General features: G+C 34.2%; 1 protein-coding gene across 1 annotated transcript; it reads left to right on the forward strand.

Annotated features, from left to right (window-relative positions):
- The first annotated feature begins 1,852 nt into the window (after positions 1-1,852).
- LOC118181264 (uncharacterized) lies at positions 1,853-9,156 on the forward strand. Its single transcript, XM_035350351.2, has 3 exons — positions 1,853-1,894; positions 3,646-4,553; positions 8,114-9,156. The coding sequence occupies exons 2-3, from the start codon at positions 3,687-3,689 to the stop codon at positions 8,774-8,776; spliced, it is 1,530 nt and encodes a 509-aa protein (XP_035206242.2). The 5' UTR covers positions 1,853-1,894; positions 3,646-3,686; the 3' UTR covers positions 8,777-9,156.
- The last annotated feature ends 3,693 nt before the right edge of the window (positions 9,157-12,849 follow it).

The following is a 12,849-nucleotide window of genomic DNA, read 5'->3' on the forward strand; positions in this document are numbered from 1 at the left end:
CTGTAGTTGAGCAATGAATATATTTTATTTGTTACTTTTTTAGTGTGACCGCTTCCTTCAGACATTAACTTTAGATTTTTAGATTTCTCGATTTTGGACAATAAAATAAAAAATCTGATGTGTACACCACATGACTTCCTTGTACGGAATATTAAATTATACGCATTTTTTTGCATTTCATTTAAACTTATTGAATTGAATTAAATCTACTTCGTCGATAGCGCATAAACCCCAATAGAATAAATGCACTCTTTAAAATTCATTATATTTGTTTACCATAACGACACTGCCGCTACCTTCACTTAACAGAGCTATATTTCATTCATATTATAACTCATACTGCACAAAATTTATATCATTTGAAGAATTATCTAATCGTTGCCACATGTTCTATTCAAGTACTATAATAAATCTAGAAAGATGTATAAAAGAAATTAAGCAAACAAAACAAAAAAGAAACAGTTTTTCACAGACGATTCAGTATTTTCCATTCAATTAATTCAGTTCTCACTTCTCGGCAAGGCAAAAATACATAAAAATTCAAAATATCTATATTAAAAATTACAAAGTAAATCCTAAACACTTATTTCCTCGAAAAAATTCCAGAAAGGATAAAGCATGATTTAATTCGTAATAATAAATGGCGGCGTTATCTTTGTTGTTGCGAAGCTTATTCTCTCTAAATTGGCAACAAATCTACTATTCTGCTGTTTCAAATATAAACACACATGTCCGCCATGTTATTTAAAAATTAGCCTTAACCGCACTTAAACAGCTTTTAAATTGTTGATAATTCTACAAATATTTCTTGCATTTTTCTTAAAGACATAAAAAACAACATAATTCAATTATTTTTAAAGCAAAAAAATGCACAATTTACAAACATACTAGAGTAAAGAAACCGAGATCACTGAGCCAGGTAACAGATTGGATATATATATAAATATATTTATATACGTTTGGTTTGGCCGATTGCAACCAAAATAAGAGGTGCACATTTACATGTTATAGCAGTCCTATATGCAAAATGTCAACGTTCTGAGGCTACTCGTTTTTGAGTTATGCAAGATACATACATATATACATATGTACGTACAGACACCACGAAACGTTCTCTTCAGAATTCATTTTAAAGCAGTTTTATAATTTTTTTGGAGGAAAAGAATCTTTAATTCTGTTCTTACGTAGAGATGTCCCAAAAACCATCGTTAAATTGCATTCGATAGCGGTAAAAATGGATATTTTCGTTGAAATATGCTCCCTGAAAATTTTCGCTATTACAATACTTCCTTTTTACTTTGTACAAGGAAGTAAAAAGGGAGATATGCAAGGAAATACGATGTTACTTATCATTATAGTCCGAATTCACAATTAGAACCACAAAAAGCACATTCTGTACGCCTAATTTGTGGCAAAAACTCGATATTTTGTGGCTTAATTTAATTTACAAATTGAGTTTTAAATTTAACTACTCATTAATATGCTGTATTTTTGTGTACTTCACAGAAAAATAGTTAATGGTATATTAAATTTGGAAACATGTTTTTCAAATTTTCAAATTAAGAATAATGTGCTGAGGCACTTATAATTAACCAAAATGGCGCTTTTCGTGCCTTTTTCATTTTTTCTTCCACTTATTTGTTACTATGGTTATTAAAACCATAATTATTATTATTAGTACTCTTATATTATTATTATTATTATTATTATTATTATTATTATTATTATTATTATTATTATTATTATTATTATTATTATTATTATTATTATTATTATTATTATTATTATTATTATTATTATTGCAAGAAGGAAAAATTATATTGCTATACTGGTATCAAATTATTTTTCCAGATGTATCTTCAGCTATGTTTTCTTGCACTAGCAGTTACAACTGGTAAGTAAAAAATATGTTTTAGAAAAGAATAATATGATTCATTTCAAATCATTCATTTGAAATATACACAGAAACTGAACATTTTTTACTTGAACATTTTTCAGCAAACAAGTTCTATTTTTACTTTAAAATTTCTGCATTTTATTAATTACGAATTTCCCAGAATAAGCTCATCACACGTGTGGTTCATTTAAAAAAATATACATGGTAAATTTGCAAGCAATAACATGTATGCATTACTCATGTTAATGTACATTGCTGGTCATTAAAATTGCAACACCATGAAGGAAAGCAAATACAAAGAAGATATTGATTGTACGTAAACAGTATGGCATGAAGATACAAAGATTAAATTTGTAAGCAGTTTGGGACTTTACAGGAGTATGAAATTAGTAAGCTGCCACCTTTGGCGTCTAAAACGGCCCTTTCCCAGTTAGGAATGGAGTCGAATTGGGCTTGAATGCCAGAAACGGTCAACTCATTCCATGCTGCTTTAAGTCTATGCTACATTTCATCAACCGTATTAGCTGGAGAAGGGTAGCGAGCCAGTGTTTCAGCAACCCACGATCAGATGTTTTCAGTGTATGAGAGATCTGGGGACCGTGTAGGCGAGGACAGCAATCGAATACCATGCGTATTGAGGAAGGTCAGAACACGACGTGCAACATGTTGTCTTGCATTATCTTATTGGAAGATGGCGTTTCGCAAGCCTCGAGTGTTGTGGCACAACCACTAGAAGTAAGATGTCAGAAATGTATCGATCTGCGTTCAAATTACCGTCGATCCGAACTGGAAATGTGCGTGTCGTGCACCCAATGGCTGCGCAAACCATTACATCAGGTGGTGCAGAGCCCCTACGCCGATAATGAAGGAAAGCAGGCGATGTTCGGTCTCCTCCAGACACGTATACGGCCATCAAAATACTGTACGAAAAACCGAGACTATTCTGAAAAGACGACGTTGTGCTGCTCCTGTATCCAGCTTTGTCGTTCAGAGCACCAGAGACGACGTCTCTCTCTATGCTGCGTTATGAAGGGAAGCCAAAGTAATGATCGTCGGGTTGACAGGCTGCGAACGTCGACGCACCGTAAGAAAGGACTAGGCGCGCTAAGAAAGGATACTAAGCGTGCTACTAGGCTAACGAATACTATGCCTATTTCTTGACTAATGGCCCGTGATGTGTTTGTTCGGTTTTACACGTCTGACCTCACAATGTGTCTGTGCTCTCGGGCGCTAGTCATAGGAGAGCGTTGAGATCCCTCCTATGACAGACATGCCGTTCCATATGACCCTCAGCAACCCATTGATTAAATATATGCATGACAGTGGTTGGATGTTGACCAGTGCGACTGGCGTTAACACGGAAAGATAATCCGCACTCTCGATAAGTAACGATCCTGCCTCTATCGCATTCCGACATTTGCTGGTAAGCATTTCTGCTTAGTCTTCTAGACATAAAACGATATGAGCAAAATCCGACTTTACAAAGCTCTTTCTGAATAATAAATCCACTACACAACTTTTCTTTTATGCAGATCTTCAGATGTCATTACTCCCTCCTTTGCATATCCCAACCTCTTCTTCCTTTCGTGTAATTTTCACGGTCGTCAGATCATTCCTTCCTGGTGTTGCAATTTTTATGCCCAGCAGTGTATTAAAGCTGGGTCAATGTATTAAAAATATATAGTATTATATTAAAAATCTAGTGATAAACAAATATCAATATATTAAAATTTAATCTGTTGATTTAGGAGCCACTCCAGAAAAGGAAAAGAAACGGGACATCATCAGTATGATTGCTAATTTACGGATCTTACACGATCCTGATGATCCTGAAGAATATTTTCCAGTACGAGTTGATACAGACAAGGTGTTAAAAGAAACGTTCGGTGAAGATTTTCTCAAGTCAGTTGAGGATTCAAGTTCCCAATATCGGCCTCCGTACGCTGAGGTTTCAAGTTCCCAATATCGGCCTCCGTACGCTGAGGTTTCAAGTTCCCAATACCGGCTTCCGTACGCTGAGGTTTCAAGTTCCCAATATCGGCTTCCGTACGCTGAGGATTCAAGTTTCCAATATCGGCCTCCGTACGCTGAGGATTCAAGTTCCCAATATTGGCCTTCGTACGCTGAGGTTTCAAGTTCCCAATATCGGCCTCCGTACACTGTCGATAAGAATGAAAATAGCGTGGAAACGACAGAAAATCCGCGCGAGATTCATGTAATAACACCTGACCCAGACCACATATTTGGCTACCCAGAACACTTCGTTTGGAAGGCATGTCCGGGAAATTTTGATGAAAACGTTCCCAATATAACTCAGTTTGAAAGAAGTAAATTAGCTTACGATTGCTATAAGACGAATCAAACGGACTTGAATGAGAATCTGCCCGGCGCTCCTGAAGATAACGCAGTATATTACCCAGAAAAATTCTTATGGAACTCTAGTGTAGTTCATCAAGAGGTGTATCTTCCCCCGCCAATTGGGCCACCATATTATCTTTGCAATAAGAGACATCTTGATCCAATACAAGTTGGTTCTGTTCTTGAAATTCCAGGACTTCATTTTCCGAATTACAAAGACATCCCATTAACTTCTTTTAGCTGCTCAGACAAGCCTTATATTCCCGGATATTATGCCGATTTGGAGACCGGATGCCAGGTAACTATTCTTGTAAATTTCTGTAATTATTTAAATATTCTTGATCGCACTGCTATTTTTCTGTATTGTTGAATTATTGTGGATTGTTTTATTTGGTTATTTATTTATTTGTTGCTTTTGATAATTTTAAAGTTATTTTTTGAGTAATTTATAGCCACGTGTTTTCCTACACAATCTTTCAAGCCCGAAGTGCAACAACGTTTAAATTGTAAAAATAGCTTAAATAGAACTTCACCTATGGACAAATACTATGCTGCTGGGCCTTTACAAAGTACTGTGTCACTAAGTTAGAAACATTTGGTGATTTCACTGCAATGTGACTTTCTGGAAGATTCGGGAAAACACATTTTCGAAGCTCTACGAGCAGATTTTCTCGAATGCAAATATTCATAGACATGGATATGCAACCAACGTTGTTGGTTGGCAGCAACAACAACATAGTTGCTAGAGATTACAAGTAAACTGTACAGGGTATCCAATCAAGAAACGTCAAACTCTGCACACCCAGATTGTTCGCTTGGGATACATAAAAATGCCTAAAGAACTGTACCGGTACTTCTCATAGGTTTCGAGAAAAATGCGAAAGGAAAAGATGATATCATATCCGATGTAAGGAAAAAACTTTATTGGAAACAAAAACATTAAGGAGTGAAGAAGGGAAATTTTTTTTAAATTTTATTACTTTCTCACCCAACAAATGGTTCCATTTGATGAACAAAATAAAAATTTGCAGCTCAACTGCTCGTCGTCTTCAGGTTTCACATGAGGTAAGTAAAAAAAAAAAAAAAAATCAATGTTGATGTTAATGAAAACGTCAAACTATTTTTAGCAATATTTTTAATGACCTTTTTACTTCCTGACCCCATGTATGTTTGTAATTGGTAAAAAAATGCCAGTAAAAAGTTTCAGCGAAATCACTTGTCATCTTCAGAATTCCACAACAGAAACGAAGAAATTCATCTTGGTGTCGAACTTAATTTCGTTTCGCGACTTGATTTGACTGCGTATGAATCCATGCTGGCTTTTGCACCACATGCTGCCAATGTCGCTTCTGTCACCAGTCTTACATGACTCTTTACTGCTTTAGAATGGCAAGCGAAGTTTCCTATTTCAAACTGAGAACCGTCTCTTACGTCAATCAATCTTACGCCTTCGTCGCTGAGGTTCAAGGTAACCGGTTCCAAGGTATTATCTCAAAATACTCCTCTGCTTTAAAATTCGATCTGGGAAGCACAAATTATCTTGTTTTACCCCTTCCAGTCAGTTTTTCTTGCTTTCGTTATTCTTCCAAGGCCAAGTACACGAATATGTGCTCTTTCATCTTGCAGCATCGCTAACAAGATGTTTTAAGAATGAGCAAAATAGCATTTCCTTTGAATAACTTCATGAAAGATTGCCTTAAAATTTTCTGAGAACAACGAACTTTTCTTGATCATTCCTTGAACATGATGTGCTCTATGTGTTTCTCTTGGGATTTTCTTTATTTCAAACCAGGATGACACATAAACTTTTATAACATAGTCGGCTAGTAACTTTAAGTCGTCTATAGGTTCGACGATTGATACATAAAACCGAAGAAACTAAAGTTCACTACAGCCAACAGCTGTAGTGAACCATCCTGAGTGAGCCAGCTTCCCAGGACTCCTATTTGCTTGGTCTTTCAGAGGATACTGCCTTAAAAATATCAAGGAGGTATTTTTGGTCAGTATTGAAGTCTTTTTTATCAGTTGTGAGTAGATCAACTGGAATAGGGACACAATCCGTCAGGGAAAGGGTTTTACGTGATTTTAAGGATTTTCCTATTGTTCCATGTTCCAGAACACTGTTGGGCTCAGATATGTTTCCATGAGTCTTCTGGGAAAGATGACGAAGAGGAAGTTTATTAATGTGCAACAAACCAATGCAGTTTTGATCGAAAAAGATCTTAAGGCGTCTAATTACTCAATGCTTTTCTCAAATGTTGACTTTCGTTCCATCGCACCCAACAGCAACCAGTTTGGAAAGTTCAATCTCTTTCTGTGTAACAATGTTGGCGTTGCTTTGTGTTATATTTGCAACAAACCAAAACCAGGTTCCGATAAGAGAGCAATATGCTTTTCCTGAATTGACGTCATGAAAAAAGAATTTCTCTTCTTCTCATACATTATAGTTTCGTCCTTCCTGCCATCAAAGTAGATGCCATACAAAGACTGTATTATTTGTGTAGCGGTAGACTGAAGCTGGGAGTTCTTTCCGCAGCTTACTCCTGTCAATAAGTTTAGCTGGAATATCATTAGGAACAATGCTCAGTTCCTGAAGTACATAAGAATGCTATGACAGCAGCTTTACTGTCTGATAGTCCCGATCTAGCACAAGCAAAAGCTAAATTCGGTAAAGGTATTCGCATTTGGCCTGTCTTAGGAAGTTCAGGGTAGCACACTTGGCGCGAATGCGAGAGGTCCAGGTTCCAGTCCCGGCGAGGACATTGCACATTTCATTTTTCCTGCTTCAGAAAACCCTTAAGACTCTTAAGACAGAAAACCCTTAAGATGAAAAGTCAGCCTTTGTAAAAGACCCCGTTTTAGAATCTCAAAGCTGACAGTAAGCAAATTAGTCTATACAAATGGTCTGCAGGATTCTTTCTTTACAAATCTTGAACCGGAAAACAGCATTACATGCCAGGGTGAGCCCTCGTACTAGCTGTTGTACTAAATCTGGATTGGCTTCAGCGGTGCAGTCTTGTGGAGCCCTCATGACTGATTCTGTAACTACATAAGCTGACCTGTATCAACATTTTGTAATAATGGATAATGAAACGTAGGCTATTTCATGGCCCAATGGCCGCTTCATGTGTCTGTATCTAGTCTATCTATCTTGTCTATCGTTTATGAATGAAGATGTGCAAGACACTGTGAGAGTGTCATCTGAATATCTTTGTGCTCTTGAAGTTTTGAATGTAATAGGCTATATTTATCTTTAACTGTTACCAAAGTATTTGAAACAATATATTCAAGTACCGTTGGACTTCGTATTCTCCGAAAGGTGGTCTCAACGATTACTTGCAGCATTAAAATCAGTCGCTATAATAATGTGCTTAGCTCACATGTGAGATATCAAATATATTTTCTGCAGAATATCAGAAAGTGCATTATATTTTACTGATATATATTTTGGATAATTTACTCAAGTATATTATTTTTATTATTTCCCATAATCGAAACATGCTTCATTTGTCAATCAATCGAAATGTAGCATGGGAAAATTTATCTAACATATTATATTTTTTTATTATAAAGTGGGTTCGGATTTTAGATTTTTCACCTAAGGAAAATATGAGAAGATTTTGCTTTCATAAATAATATGAAGGTTTCCATAGGAGCTTGGCTCAAATTTGGATACTTTACCAGTTTAGCTGCCGATTGGAATTACAGGTGTTTGAATGCTATTTACATAAATGCTCCAAATTAAGACTGTTATCTGCTCATTAAGAAGAAATTTATACTGTACTATATCTTTTTTTAGTGTTATCTCGCGTTTAATAAAATGTAATTGTTATTTTAATATCGGTAATTATCTTTCAGGTTTTCCACGTGTGTTTTGGAAATAGGAAAGAGAGTTTCTTATGCCCTCTTGGCACAATATTTAACCAGGCAGTGCTGACATGCGACTACTGGTACAGCACCAATTGCTCCATGACGCCCCACTTGTACGAATTAAATGCTCGATCACAAACAGCAAGTAAAGAGATGCATAGTACAGTGAAAGATTTTGAGACTGATAAAACCATTAGTAGTTCTGGTAAAAATGAAGAAATGCTTCCAACGAGTACTGTGAAATACTACGATCCACGACCTAATGTTCCTCACGTTAAAGACGAATTTCGAAGATACTCTTCAAGACATCCACCACCAGAGTCAGATCTATCGCATATTTTGAAGCTTTTACCCATAAAAACAAAGGTTTCAGTATATCCAGTGTCGAACGAAACAAAAGTGGAAGCGGTGGCATCGATTGGAAGCCACGGTGAAAGAAAACATTGGAGCATTTATCAGCCACATCCAGAATTTAAACCTAAACTTTCAACATATAGCAGAGGCATTGATCCATCGATTAGCAAAATAATAGACGATGCATTTGACATAGCAAGACAAGTAATAGATCGAGCTGCTGGATTTATTCCTCGAAGGGAATCACAAAATGTGAATAGGAAGGAGACATCTAAGACAACTTTACCACAAACATAGTATGACCTAAATTACCTAAAGAAACTTTACCACTAACAAGAGTGGAACATAAATTGTCTGAGGAAACTTTACCAACAACAAGAATAAAGCCTAAGTTTATAGTAAAACCAGTTCAGGTTGCACAAAAGATCACAAAGCTTGAAAAATTAAGCCAGCAATGAATCAATCAAATAGCATTAAACTTGGGATGCTATTATTAACCTGGTTTTGTCGCTCATAATGAAACACTTAGCTGCAAATAATCTGAGATATTTTGGAACAAAAGCATTAAAAATAAAATGTTCCTGGAATAATATTTAGAAAATGATAAATATTTACTGGATAAAAGCATTTAAAGAATAAATCTCACTTTCATAAATATATCTGTGTAAATGATTAACTTAAAATTACAGTTTAAATAAAGAAACACAAAATATATTTAAGCATTTAGTTAACGTATCTAATATTTTAAAGTATATTCTGAATGAAATCTGCATCTAACTTGCTGCAGTAAAAACTCAAATGCTATTATTACTGCATCAGAATATATAAACAACTTTGTATTTTATGATTAAATATGAAATTCTCTCTATGTGAACAAAATTAATTTCGGGCGAATTAATTTGAACTCAGTAAAATGAGCTCAGTGAAAGAAATTATTTCAAAATAGGCATAAAATGTGCGTATCAAATGATTTCAGGGTAAAGTTAAAGAAGAAAATTCACCTTTGTAATAAAACAAACATTTTTAAATCAATTCTCTCATGTTTTACATAAAATTCAAATAAAGAGCGTGGAAAAAACTTCTAAACGCTTGGAAATGTCTTAATTAAACTTGAAAATATTTGTTTAAAATAAAAACGCTTTGATAAGGAAAAGAACTAAAAATAGTTAATTCTCAAAATAAAACCGCTTTCAGTTAACAAGCAAAAAAAGACATTCTGTTTCACACAGTTTCAAGAGATACTTCTTTTTAATATCCGGGCATCAGCCTTGCGCCACCACAAGGGCCAGAAATGGTGACCATTTCATCGTGGAAGCGGCTAATAGGTCGCCACGGTTATCTTCTACAGTTGCGAGTTTTTCAGGTTTTAAAAGTTGTACACTTTGCACACAAAAAAGAGGGACAGTTCTATATCTCCGATTTTACTGCGCTGATTGTCGAAATTTAACATCCTTTTTCCATATCTCGAGCGCGACGTAGGATATATATTAGATTTATATATAGTATTGTTCTAATGTAGGCATTCTAACACAACATCGAACTTTTTCTGAATGACATACCTATTTGTTTTTCTATATTTCTATTCTAAAACTATGCCAAAGTGCCAAGTTTTGTAAAAATCGCATGAGTAGTTTTTAAAAAATTAACTCTCAAAATTTTAGCCGCTGAATGTTAACTGAATTTGGTATATATTTATTTATATCTATTTTTGTTATTAAACTTATATGATTCTTCCTTTCACATTTCCAAATTTAGTTTCATTCCAAATAAAATTTCCCCATTTTTCACGATTTATTTTTAAAATTTGTATTTTTAAATAATTTTAATACATTTTTCGAAAAAAAATAGTGAATTACAAGCTATAAAATTTTTACCATCATCCCTGAAGTAGATGGACTTAAAGGCATACCTGCACAAAATTAGTTAAAATTTTTTTAATTTAGGTGAAATTTTTTTCATTCAAAATTTACTAAGATATACGTAAAATTACGTATTGGAGCGTTTTGAAATTTGGCATATTTGTTACAAGCGATAATAACGCCAAATGTGGTTTACGACCTTTGATAAATTATTTGAAAGTATGAACGATGACTTTTTTCCGCTCGTGTACAATGAAAACAAGGAAAGGTTTGGTTTGGTTAGGTTTATTTAATTACGGCAAAGCACACTAGGGCTATCTCCCTAAGGAGAGGGATGCCTTCGGGGAGGACTTTCTAAGGGAAACTCGCTCTTATAGAAAACAAGGAAAGGAAAATACGTTGCTAAAAATTAAGAAGTTCGCCAAATGAATTATTCTTGTCGCAAACTGCAAAAAATGCGCCAAGAGAAATTTATAAATTTCTCCATAATTTTCTCACTGAAAATTACAAAATTTAATATGGATGCATAATTTGTGTCGTAGAATGGAAATATGGAAAAAAATTGGCATGCCATTTCAAAAAAGTCCGATTTTGTGTCAAAAGGCCCAGTATATCGGGATATATAGATCAGTCAATTTTTATTTTTCCGCAGTGTAAATGCATGTTTGTACAATGATATAAGAAAGCAAGAAGGAAGGAGGAATATTTTTACTTTTATATTTCATAATTTTGAATTAACTAATAAAATTTTGATGAAAAATAAGAAGGAAATTTAAACATTTAAAATCGAAAAAGGATTAGAAAATTAATGCTACTTATAGCAGTTAATAAAACGTTAAACTTACACAGTTAATTAATAAAAGTTATTAATTAATTAACGTCTTTTATAAAGTTTTACTTTAATTTTTCATGAAAATTATAGCCTAAAAAAGATTAGAAAAAGAAGATAAGTAACTGCATGAGGTTACCTCTATTAAAATTGTTTAAGTATTTATCAAACCGGAAAATTATTTTCTTTCCCTTTTGTTAACCTGCTATTCTTTTAGTGAACACCAAGCTTTACTTTTTTTCCCATTAAATTTATTCGTCTTCTTAAAGTATCATTAACGTTTTCATGAACAACGTGCACTTTAGCTAAAATATCATTGTAAAAAATTAAGCCTCTACGAATTATTGCATGACATAACATCGCAGATATGTGTTTTATGACTGAAAAAATTTTAAGTGATTTTAAGTTTTGCGTAATGATTTGTGAGAAAAAGGAGAAGTGCGCAATAATTTTAACTCTACATTTCATATTTTTGTATTAACTAATAAATATTTACTGAAAACACAAGGAGAAGATTAAATTTGGTAATACTTCTTTTCGAATAGGAAAACCACGAAAACTCCCATGCAGCCACAAGATTTGAACACGGTTCGAATCCACCTTTACTGCTCTGCCGTTGATCAAGTGTTCATAACTCATTTATAAAGTTATGTTGTTATGCTGAATTTTATTTGAATCCATGACATTTTTATTTTTGTGCGTTTTTTGCTTGACGGTGATTTTCCCCGTTCTCATTTTGAGTTTAACAATTTTCTCTTTAATTTTCTTTTATAACTTACAAGTACAGCTTTGAATTACTAATATAAAATTGAAATCGCATATTTTCAGTGGAAATGTTTATCTGTGTGTTTTGTGAATATCAGTTCGCATACAAGAAAACATTCAACAAAAGCATTTGATTCATAACGATTCCTTAAAGACTCCATGTGGATGTTACGTAGAAATGCATTTCTGAAATTAGTAACATTCTAAACTTTTCTTACACATGATAGATAATGGTTCGACTGCATCAGTCTTTTACAATGAGCATTTTAAGGTAAATAACTACGTAACTCTCGAAATAGTGTTTGGAGTATATTTATACATTCGATTGATGAATAATAAACTTCCAGAGCTTCAATTAACGCAGCCTTAACTGACAAAAATCTGCCAACTGTGGTATTTTTTAATGAATTTTTCTCGGAGGTTAAACGGCCTGATTAAATGCAGTTTTTATGGCTTACCTCGCGCACAAATATATATTAGTTTTTTTTTTTTCGAATTTTTTGTTTTTTACTTAAGTTACACTTAATGTCAATGCTTCCTATGGCTCCTTTCGTACAAGCATTTCTTCTTAGAAGCAGATACCCTACTGTACTTTACCTTAATTACGTTTGTTTTTTAATGGCCGGGCGCTTTAGTTAATAGCCATTAGTCCTGCGCCACTACAAATTTTAAGTTTATTAATCAAAAATTCGTTAAATATTTGCAAAACGTGAAAAAGATAATTAAACAAATTCGAAATTCAAAATTTGGGCTTCCAGGTGCTCATATTCGGATGGATTCGTTTGTTTATGTGATGACGGCAAAGCTTCGAGGGCTATCTGCCTAAGGGGAGCGACGTCTTCGTGGAGGACTTTCTAACGGAAACTAGCTCTATACACGTTACACACGAGGTAAACCTCAAAACCCTGTTGTCGGGA

This window comes from Stegodyphus dumicola, chromosome 3 (assembly GCF_044657685.1).
Source record: "Stegodyphus dumicola isolate Sdum_Otavi_A_Nest chromosome 3, ASM4465768v1".
NCBI classification, from domain to species: Eukaryota; Metazoa; Arthropoda; class Arachnida; order Araneae; family Eresidae; genus Stegodyphus; species Stegodyphus dumicola.

Excerpts from the sequence above, each read along its gene's own strand:
- LOC118181264 (XM_035350351.2), top strand. The coding sequence starts at position 3,687 with ATGATTGCTAATTTACGGATCTTACACGATCCTGATGATCCTGAAGAA. Across the intron at positions 4,554-8,113 it reads ATTTGGAGACCGGATGCCAG|GTTTTCCACGTGTGTTTTGG; the intron begins GTAACTATTCTT and ends ATTATCTTTCAG.